The sequence below is a fragment of the Carassius carassius genome, chromosome 32 (assembly GCF_963082965.1).
Source record: "Carassius carassius chromosome 32, fCarCar2.1, whole genome shotgun sequence".
Taxonomy (NCBI): Eukaryota; Metazoa; Chordata; class Actinopteri; order Cypriniformes; family Cyprinidae; genus Carassius; species Carassius carassius.
The window spans coordinates 9051106-9062833 of NC_081786.1; the positions used below are offsets into that span (position 1 = coordinate 9051106).

Genomic DNA, 11728 nt, shown 5'->3' on the forward strand with positions numbered 1-11728 from the left:
TTATATTATCTTAATTTTTACATGATTATTTTAAATTATCGTCTCTGGATCAGCATATTCCAAGGCTCAGTTCTGGTTAAAAAAGTGCGATCTAATCCTGTTTACATGAAATAAGCCTGCTCGCGAGCAGGTTTTACGGAACCAAATGAACCAAGATCATGTCAAATCATCCACAATCAAATCCAGCTAACTGAGTTAGCGACGTACGAAGAACGGGCCCCTGCTTTCAGCTCATCACCACATTCAGAAAGCACAACTGTCCCACATCTGTACAGATTTAGTTAAGGTTCAATATCAGGTCAGTATAATTGAGCGCGTTTAAATGCACGCACGTGGTCATATAAACACGGTAACCCGTTTTCTTTTATCGGAGTAAGGTCACAAACGGTGTAAGCCAGGAGGTCAGCACATTTTTCTGCATGATATGACATTTTTCTGGTTAACCTAACCACTGCCGACACCCCCAACCATTCTATATTAATGCGCTGCTTAATTGATGCGCGCGCACACACACAACTGGTACATATTGCCAGTTCAAAAAGTAACATCCTAAGCTCATAAACCTTTGAGCGCTGCCACGCGTCTTTTATTAATTGATACTAAACCGCTACATTGTATTTCTCCGCTTCGTTGTTTGTAGAGAGAGACACGCAGACAATGAAACATTCTCTCTCTCAAAATGGCCACATTAATTAAAAATTATAATAGTTTGTATCACTGGATATAGCTGTCGGTCATTTAACATTTATATCGTAAACGTATCGTTAAAATTTGACTAATATTAAATGATTTGCGGCTTTATCTAAACTGCCGCTTCGCGCTCTGCTTCAGTGAACAGTAAACCCCGTCTGCTTTGATTTGATTGGCCATCAGTCATTTTGACTTTGACGGTCGCCATTAGACCGCTGAGGTTTTGAACTGAGGGCCTACAATGTCAGCGGTGGCGCGCGCATCCGTAGACTAAAGCAAGTTAATGCTCACACTTTAATAGTATTTATACCTCCTAACAGGCTGTGTGACTATGAGAAGTTATTTCCTTAGAATGTATGTCAGTATGCAGTTTTCCTTATTGCTTGCATGTCAGCTATCCCTCTGCGTGCCACTGTTGGTACGCGTGCTGTATATTTTGCCGACTCCTGGTGTAAGCAAAAAGTATTTTTGCCACTTACCATCTAAACTTGGAAACCTGGTTATTTTAATAAGCTTATATTATATTTATGAGTTATCAGTTTACTGGTGTGCATATACGTGCTCATTTGTTTTTGTTCATATATGGGTGTGGGAAGAGTGTGTTCGAGAGGTGAGCCATCAACACAGGTATGAAGCCTGAGGAGGAAGCCAGATTTCTGGAAAATCATATATGACCTGAGACTGAACTCGCAAGATCATTGCTGAAGGCCTACTGTACCGGTTCTGTCTGTAGAAATAAGCAAAAGAACCTCTGAAAATAATGTCCTAAGAATAAAAGATGAAAATAACATAAATAAAATAAATAAACATGTTATCTTATATCTGAGCATTTATTTTATTTTTAATAATCAAATATTGCCTTTTGTTATTATATCTTACATTATATCTATCTTACATATTTACATGTATTTCAAGATATAACAACAGTTACTATATAATATAAATAAGAGTATTGAAAAGTTACAACAACAAAAAAAATCTTAGGATGTACTTCAAATTAAAATATTTAACATTAGAGATTTCCAACACTAATCCTGGATGGCCGCTTTCCTGCCTGATTGTTCTCTAACCTTAATTAACACCTGAACCTGGTAATCAAGGCCTCCAAGGTCACTAGAACTTTCCACACAGGTGTGCTAGAGACGGTTGGAGCTAAACTCCACAAGAACGTGCCTCTCCAGGAGGTCTGGGTTAGATCAAAGGGATGCAATGGACAAAAAAGATTGGGAATCCCTGTTATGTGCCCATTTAGATCATCCATAATGTGCATTTTGCTTTCACGCAGCATTTTTTCCATAAACGGAGTGATGATTCATATGTCAAATGCTTGAATGGAAATGAAGGAATTAATTCAGAATATTATTTAGTAAAACATGCAGACACAAACACATGTAATGCAATGTAAATGCCTGAAGTTAGCCAAGCTCTGAATGACATTTGAAAAGCTTCTTTATTATTATGTGACAGTATCACTACTAACCATCAGGTCTGATGACAGATTTGTGAATTGAGATGCCACTGTACTGTACTTGTAATCCCATTCGATTTTAGCTCTAAAAAGTGCATTTAACCATGAAAATCCACAGTCTTCCCTGAATTTTGGTAGACACTCAGTCGAGCTGAACCTATTCATTAATAAGCATTTTTGCTGCATCAAAAGCTTATGGAGATGTTCTGACAGTGGGTGTAGCAATATTAGTGCTTCTTTATTAAAGCATGTCAATCACTCTGTTACTGAACCCTGAAAACCCACCCAACTTCTGTATCTGTATCTGATGAATGACTTTAGAAATGCAGCACTGCCGTTTGCTGTGATTCACCCAAAGGCTGTGGGAAGAATTTCTGTATAACTCAAATTCAGTCAACTCGGGTCAACAGCAAGCCCCATCACAGTTAGCTAGATATTTTCCCTCATAGTTTCCTCGTGAATGAATATTACCTTTAAGAAAAGTACAGTAGGCAATAATGTGCACCTGAGGTGAGGATGATTATGTTCCAGAGAACAACAGGAAATAAAGTGATCTATAGCCTGTCACATCTGAAGTTGCAGTAAGCTGTAGGAGTCATGTGGAGGTGATATCCTCATTCATACGAAGGCTGAATTGTCACCAGACACCGTTTCACTGTAATGGGATGCTTCGAGAGTGAGTGATCTATCTATCTGTCTGTAAATCGATCTATCTAATAATATATACACTGGACGATGAAGGGTATGCAGCTGAGATATGTGTATATAAATATATGTGTACACCTTTTCCCTTGTTTTCTGAACTTTGACTACAGAGGGGTGGTGTGAGTACATTTAGCTGAAGTGTGTGTGTGTGTGTGTGTGTTTTTGGGTCAGGAAGCATTTGTGCTGTGGGGTAATAACAGTGTAGACACCAGCTGCTTCTGCATTCCAAAACACACTGATGCTGCCAACAGAAGTCATGACACATCACACACAGCTTCCACCACCATGACTGATCCCCGACAAACACTTCACATCTTACCTGTAGCTGTCGACGTTCATGCTTCAATGAGTTTATTTAGCTCAAAGATTATCTAGAATGTTGATTTTTGACATCAAAACTCTTCACCAGCCCACATTTAGAGTAGGTTAGTTAGGATGGCTGATAGTAACCTTAGTAATGTGTTTAAGTCATTGGCACTTACAAATCATGCTGTTTATCCCGCTGGCTGTCAGATGATTGAAAGTGTGGCATCATGTATACATGCATACACAAAAAATAATTCGGTTGAGGAGTTCAGCTGAACTATGATCCTGCCTCAATGGCATGATGGAACAATAAAGAGAGAAATGGGATGATACTGCATGGATTTCAATGGAAATTTGATTGTTAGATCAAACAAGCTGAAAGGGAAAGATAATAGGGGCTGCATGTCTATTGCAGGTGGATTCAGGCACAGCTGCTTTATCAAAACACTACAGTCTTGTCCTTCATGTTCTCTTAATGCTTGTTGAGACAAAAGGAAACCTTTACTCAGTAGAAACTGAAGTAACGTAGCAAAATTAGTTTTTTGCTTAATAAACCCATAAAATATCAAATATAGAAGCCTATATTCTGAACAAGGCTGCATTTATGTGATCAAAAATGCAATAAAACAGTTAAATGTTATTATAATCCAAAATAAAAAAACTATTTTCTAATGTTAATTAAAAATTTAATTTATTCCTGTGATGGCAAAGCTGAATTTTCAGAAGACATTACTCCAATAGTCATTGTCACATGATCATTCAGAATTCATACTGATTAAGAAACATTTATTTTTATTATTTCAGTGCTGAAAACAGTTGTGCTGCCAAAAGTTTTTGTGATGTTTTTTCAGGATCTGTTGATGAATATAAAGTTTAAAAATGTTTATTTATAACATAATGTCTTTACTGTCACATTGGATCAGTTTAATGCATCATTGCTAAAAATAAGTTCTTCTTGGTAATTCTTTTATATATATATATATATTACTGACCTCAAACTTTTGAATGGGAGTGTAAATTAACTTGTTAAATTTTTACATATATGTAACATACTGACCACAACCTCAACATAATGCTCAACAAAGTGCAAATAAACGCATCAAATCTCTTTATTGAACAGAGACAACTTAAACACTATAACAGCACCAAATACACATTTCAAAATAGATACCATAAAAGATATAAAATGAACATGAGCACTATTCAAAAAGACAAACACGTGAGCACAGGAACTACAAGAAGTATTACACAAGTATTGAACATATACAACATGTATACACATATACTCCTAATTTGGAGAAAAAGTGCTGCTTGTTTTCTCCTTCCCTGTATTTAAACTGATCCCCCAGTTCACAGCGCAAGGGTCATTTTTCACAGCTTACATTCATGATAAACACAAATAACTATGCATTAGTCATCTATTTACATGGTTTAAAGCAATATGTAACTTCTGTAAGTACTAGAGCCGCAAGGACAGCATGTATAGATAACTAGTCATTTTAGTAGTACACTGGCCTAGAAATTAGAAAGTGGCATAATATAAGTTTTTATTTAGTGAGCTATCCTATTCACTTGAGAAAAAATATAAATAGAGCTTATTTGTGTTCCTACTTCATGTCATAAAACAAAAACAGGTTTTGTTTATATATCACATACAAGGCTGAGATGAAAGAATAAATGAATTAAATGCATTTCTATTTTTATAGTTTTTTTTTTTTTTTAAGTTTTCTTTTCTTTTTTTTTGTGATTTCCTCATGCACATCACAATGGCTTGGCTATTCAAACCTAACAGACTTTTACACAGGTTTAAGTAACTTTTACATGCATTCTAGTGGATATGTACCCTTTCCAGAAGTTCACTAAAAACAAGAGTTCAAGACCACATTATTTAATGAATGGGTCAGGTTCATCATTTCATCCATTTCCAGATGGTTTGCTTAACATAAACATTATAATGTTAACTGTATATGATTCCTAAAAGCAGTTTGACATCTATGCATTGGCGTTTTCTGTGGTACAGTGTCTAAATTAAGCTTTTTGTCTATATATGTGTGGATTCCCTCCGATTTCTCTCAACCCCGTGGGTTCTGTAGTTAAAAAACACATGCAATCCATTGACCGGATGCACAATTGGTACCGTCTGCATCCTTGGATATGTTTCTGTTGCCAGAGTGCACTCTACTGTGGCGAGCAACTCCACCGCAAGAGTTTTGAGCACAATCAAAGCGAGCTCCCGGCCGATGCACGTCCTCACACCACCTCCAAATGGAACATAACTGAAGCGGTCGGTTTTGCTCTCGTTTTGATCTGCGCAGAACCGGTCTGGGTCAAAGAGCTCTGGGTTCTGATATGCTTCTGCTGTCTCGTGCGTGTCACGGATGCTGTACATGACGCTCCAGCCCTTCGGGATCTGATAACCCTGCAAATTCACAACATACGAATGATTATGTTAGACAGCTTTTTGTGTAAAATTGTAAATTTTTGAACCAATGTTTTTTATCAGCAAAATCTGTATTTTAGTATTATTATTGACATTATATCATGTTCATGATTTTATTATTAAAATATATATATATTTAAGTTTTATTAATGTTCCTAAAATAAATATAACTGACAAAATTATTTCATTTTTTCAACGTCTGATAAAAAATGTTTTTTACAACTTTAATTATTATTAATTAATAATATTAATTATGATTTTATTTTTCCACACTATATTGTGATTTAATACTTTTATGATTAAAAATTATAATGTAATACAATTTTATGATGCAATAATTTAAATGTATATTTCTAAAATAAAATGTAAAATAATGTTTTACACCATTTTAGGGTTCAATGCACAAAAAAGTATTATTCTATATGAATATCCACACATTTATACATTTATTTGACACATTTCATAATGTAATAACTTCAATGTCGCTTATAACTTTATTTTTTTAGTTATTTTTTTACCAACAACATTTGATATAATAGTAATAATTATTATTATTCGCGCAGTATCGTGGTTTTATAATGTACAGTTTCACAAATGTTATAATATAATGGTGTGGATGGTGTAAGCGCAGTGGATAAGACACATGCCTTTGGTGTGAGAGACCCGGGTTCGAATCCACTGTGAGACACCAATGTGTCCCTGAGCAAGACACTTAACCCCTAGTTGCTCCAGAGGCGTGCGGCCTCTGACATATATAGCAATTGTAAGTCGCTTTGGATAAAAGCGTCAGCTAAATGTAAATAATATAGTAATTTCCATTTCTAATATAAAATGTTGAAAAATGAAATACAATTTTTCATTTTATGTTTCATAAAATGATAAAATTAACTAGCTTTTGCAGACAATTATGAATGCACTATCCATAAAACGGTATTTTCATAAACTATTTTGCACAAAGCAACAAAAGACAAAACAACACTTACATTTAATTCAAATGTTTGCAGGGCTGTCCTGTATCCACCAGACACTGGTGGGAGGAACCGAAGCACCTCTTTGACCACACAGTCCAGGTAAGAAAGTTGACTCAGTTTCTCCAAACTCAGGTAAGGGACGTGGATGCGAGAGCGATGCATCTCTTCCTTGTCTCCTGCTTCAAAACACAGTGTTTTATTCGTCGCTGATCTCCCCTCATTGGTACTCTTCTCAGCAGCATCTCTTTCCTCACTGACGACGTTCCCATGGCAATGAGAGCAGCAGTATCCGTGCACATCGCCGATCAGCCCCTCGCTTTCCAGCTCTGCTCTGGCACGCTCACTCACATCTGGATGACGCAGCAGCTGCAGGATGAGGGACGTTGATGCGCTGGCAGTAGTGGAGTGAGCAGCGAAGATTAACTCTACTGCGGTTTCCTGAAATGCATTTGCATTTAATTATTTTGCAAACATGAATCTAAATGAAACTGAAAGGCAAAAAAATTTTATGCAAAACAACTGAGAATAGCAATTTTTAATTTTGCTCATTTACACACTCGCTACAGGTTAAAAGTTTGGAATCATTAGAATTTTTTTCTCTTTTGTTTAAGTCTCTTATGCTCACAAAGGCTGAATTTTTTTTTTTTTTAAATACAGTAAAAAAATAAATAATATATATATATTTATATATATATGTGTATATTTGGTTATTATTATCAAAGCTGAAAACAGATTTGACTGCTTATTACTTTTGTGAAAAATATTACATTTTTCCGAATTCTCTTATGAATAGAAAGTTCAGAAGAACATGCATTTATTGTAATATACATGTATTTGAAATATAAAATGCTATTGGAAAAAGTCAAATGTATTTTGTATTTAAATACATTTAATCTTAGTATTTTTGTATACTTGTTGATACAGAAAAATCACCAGTCTAATAAAGAGGTTGATTTCTAAAAAATAATTTATGTATTTTGAAACTACAAAAATACTAGGATTAAATGTATTTAAAATAAAAATAGTATTTTGTATTTCAAATACATGTATTTGAAATACTGCCCACCCCTGCCTTTCAGTGAACAGTTCCTAAAAGAGCCCCCTTTTTTATTTTATTAGTGTGAAGAATATTTGAATAATCTACATATCCTTTTTCCAATTATAAAGAACCTTTTGTGGAATAAAAAGTCTCCATAGAAACTTTATTTTTAAGAGTGCACAGTAAATTTGGATTCAGCCCTCTATGGTTTACCTTTAGCTCCTGCATTGTAAGCTCATAGTCATCTTCCTTCGCACTGCTCAGCATATAGTCAAAAGCATCACAATAATCGCTGGTTTGCTGCTTTTTCAGTTTCTCCTCTATGATCTTCTCCATGGAAGAGTGCAGAATCTCACGGGCCCTGATTCCCTACAACAAAACAAATAGACTATGTTCATGAATAAAAGTTCTCCAAAGTAGATGAAATTTAGACATTCATCTATTCTAGTAATTTAGTTTGCTTGCTCAAGCTGTGAACCAATGTGACTTTTGGCTTGTGGATGAAAGATCAGAATTGGATTCATTCTCACCTTACGCAGGCCGCTTATGGGGGTGTCAATAGGAAGAGAAAAGAGGTTGTTCATGAGCTGCTCAAAGGTTTTGGAGAGAGAAGTGATTTGCTGCTCCTCCAGATGCAGACCGAGCAGGACTCGCACTGCAATGCGGAAAGTGAGTGACTTGGCTGCGGTGTAAACGTCCACAGATCCGGTCTCGGAGCACCACTTAGCAATTTCAGTCTTGACGACATCTTGAAGGCGTGTCAGATAGGCCTCCAGCGCCCCACGACTAAACACTTTTGCAAGGATCTAGAAAACAACATTTTATTGATCAAAAGCTGAGCTATTCATTGCAACATTAATGGCTGAAATATATATATATATATATATATATATATATTATTTTATTTTTTGTGAGTGTTCATCTTTACAGGGATATTTAGGATAAATAAAACAATTAATGGGTTAATTCTTTCAATCAGAAGCCTTTTTTAATTGAAAAGTCTTCCAGGGTGCATGTCTTTCAGAGACACTTACTTTTCTCTTCCTCTTGTGCAGGTCACCAACTGAGTTTACCAGAGTGTTGGGCCCCAGGATGATGCGTGTGCTCTGGGGCCACTGCGTGCACACCAGCGTGTGTTCACCCAGCAGAATCTTACGGATGTTTTCTGCACCGGTCACTCGGATGAGGGGTTTGCCCAAAAGATGAGTTTTAAAAACATTTCCGTGTTTCTCGCGTCTGGAGATGTGAAAGCTGGATCCCTGTTACAACACGAGAGTTTCATGTCAAACCTTTTAGATGCAATACCCCGAGTCCCCACTACTTCCCCAAGACTTTTCCAGTCGTTTGTGACTATAAGGATTTTTTTTTTTTAATTTCCATACTAAAAATATTTCCATACAAATTTCCCATACTATTTTATAAACTTTCCAGGCCTACATATTGTAAGATTTATTTACATTATTGATCGATTGATTGATTGCATCTTCTGGGATGGATTAATCAGTTCTGCCACTCTGCATGAAATCAAGTTGAAAGTGTCTGTTTTACCACAGTGAAGAATTACACCCTCGTCAAGTTCACACATGCAGGGAATAATTCACCTTGTGGATTTTGCTCATCAGGCCAGCAGAGGAACTGGCTCACATGCATGCATATTCCTTTGACAAAGCATTAAATATTGCACTAAATGTAATGCAAACAATATTAGCAAAATAACATAAAATGCAACAGATCACTCTAATCTACATAAATAATAACATAAAAGAATTAATTTAGGCCCTATATAAAATCTAAATAGCCTAAATGTGGTGATTAGCGATGGAATTCGATTTTTTCCTCATAAGTTAGCATATGTCGTTTAATTCTTACATAATTTTAACCGGAGGTTTCATGCATTGTTTTTAATAGCTACGTTTTACAAGTTAGATTACACTAGCCTAAATGTTCATGCTCGTAAAGAAACCGACTTTGCGTACGGAGGTAACCATAGCAACACATGCTTGATAGCTGTATGGTGCATCGATAAAACATAAGTAGCCTAAAACCACTATAGATCTGCACAACATAGGCTATATCAGAAAAGGTTAGTATTCTGTTTAAAACGCATTGTTGATAGTTAAATGCGCTGGGGGCGCCAAAACGTTTTTCGTAAAATGAACGAATAAATAAAATTACTATAGGCAAATTTTTTTATTATTATTATTTTATTAAATTTTTTTGCAACGATGACCCCGCCGAAATAATTAGAGATCTAATCTTAACAGAATTTTACGGCCTATATTTACATTTTTAAAAGACTAAATCATAATTAGATTAGAATCATGTTTTCGTGTTTATAATATAAAATTACAATATGATGCATAGGCTTATATATATTAGAACTCAAAATGTTACTTTTCTGATCGAGGTAACATACTATGAAATCCATGATCGATAAATCATAAATAAGCGCAAAAAGAATTGAGAGAAACAGAGTGGAATTCTATTTATATGCTCCAGTCTTACCTGGAAAAGCCAGTGAAAGGTTTCTCCGACCAGTGGCCAGCCCATGGAGCCCTGCGGGAGTGGGAGTTTACACGTCCGATCCCGGGTGATGCTCCACCTGAACTCCCACAGCAGCCGCGAAACCGCAAGCAACAGCAGAGCCGGTAAGACAGCACCGGCAGCCGCCAGCAACACGGACACGAGGCAGCTATCGTGCCCGAACATCTCCAGCATTGAACAAAGCCAAAAAGAAAAAAGAAAGAAAGCAAAGAATCCACGTGCGCCTGTGCGTGTTGTTCCAGTGATGATTTCTTCTTGATGGAGCGCCTCCAAAAGTTGTGTAACACGCAAGAAGATCCCTTTACGCGCTCATTGGATATCTAGTAATGGCATAAGAATAGGACATTACAAGGGTCTAACATGGGCTTTATGAAGAGAGGGGTTCTATCGTGCTGTCATCCTCTCCAGCTTCCCAGAGAAGGACAAGAAGCTGTTAACTATTCCAAACAGTTTTACAAGTTGCATGCGCTGGCATGTCGTTCATCCGAGTTTATCCACCTTTTCTTGGGGTACACCCCCTTGAACAACCCTGCTCTCACCCACTCCGACTGTAAACCAGACTCCAACTGAACTTGAGATTATGAGAATTTTGGAATCGAGCATCCATTTTTGCTTAAAACAAAAGATCCCTCTGCTTATAAACACCTCCGAGTAAGTAAAACTCATAAATTCTTAACATTATAATATAGAGTATTTAACATCAAACTAGCCTACATTAACTTTTCAGTTCAGTTCTGTTGATCCAATTTTTATTCTTATCTGAAGAACATAGTGAAACATAAAGAGATTTAAATCTCCGAGGTATGGCATGTATAAAAAATGACTCTTTATAGGATGGTTCTTATACCTTAAAATTAGTTCAAATACTTTTTTTAAGGGTGTAACAAAAATCTGTCTCCCAGATATGTTGCTAAAACATGCAATCTGTAATCTAAAATAACATAATCTTACTAACGGAGCTAATGATGAATTTACAAGTAAATCAGAGACAGACAATGAATGTGTAACTCACCTCAGGAAGAGTGTAAAGTCATGTTGAAGATATCCAGTGGAACTTCGAGAATCTCTATTTGTCTTCTGTGCATCTCGTGCGCTCGAGCTTTATAGGTATTGGCACATGATGCGATCCACCTTAACCAGTGACGTGTGAGCAGTTTTCTCTAATAGTTGAAGAGGTCGTGGATAGATCACAGGGGATGGGAAACGTTTGAGATCGTAGGTTCCACAGAGGGAATCAGAGAGAGAGAGAGAGAGATTGAGAGAGATTGTAGGGCTTTTACTTATTGGTTTACTTATTTCCTCAATGGAATTCCATTCGATCCACTTGTCATCATTTTCATGCATGTATTTTTAGGCAGTCGTTCAATAGTGTCTACATCTAAAATGTTTCATGTAAAAAAAAATATTCTATTAATTATGTCATATATAATCATTTTCAGACCATCATAAATAACACGATTACATGTGTTTACAGAAGAGTTGCATGCTACAAAACACGCGAGACAGTTTTTAGACGAAAAAAAAAAGCGTCTGTGGATTACTTCCAGAGGGCCAACTAAATGGCA

The 11728-nt window shown here is 36.2% G+C and overlaps 1 protein-coding gene across 1 annotated transcript; it reads right to left on the reverse strand.

Moving 5' to 3' along the window:
- Positions 1-4254: 4254 nt before the first annotated feature.
- LOC132112589 (cytochrome P450 26B1) lies at positions 4255-11324 on the reverse strand. Its single transcript, XM_059520130.1, has 7 exons — positions 11176-11324; positions 10125-10483; positions 8654-8878; positions 8150-8425; positions 7833-7988; positions 6593-7018; positions 4255-5588 (listed from the first exon to the last, which is right to left on the reverse strand). Exons 2-7 carry the CDS (start codon positions 10335-10337, stop codon positions 5211-5213), a joined length of 1674 nt encoding a protein of 557 aa, XP_059376113.1. The 5' UTR covers positions 10338-10483; positions 11176-11324; the 3' UTR covers positions 4255-5210.
- Positions 11325-11728: the final 404 nt, after the last annotated feature.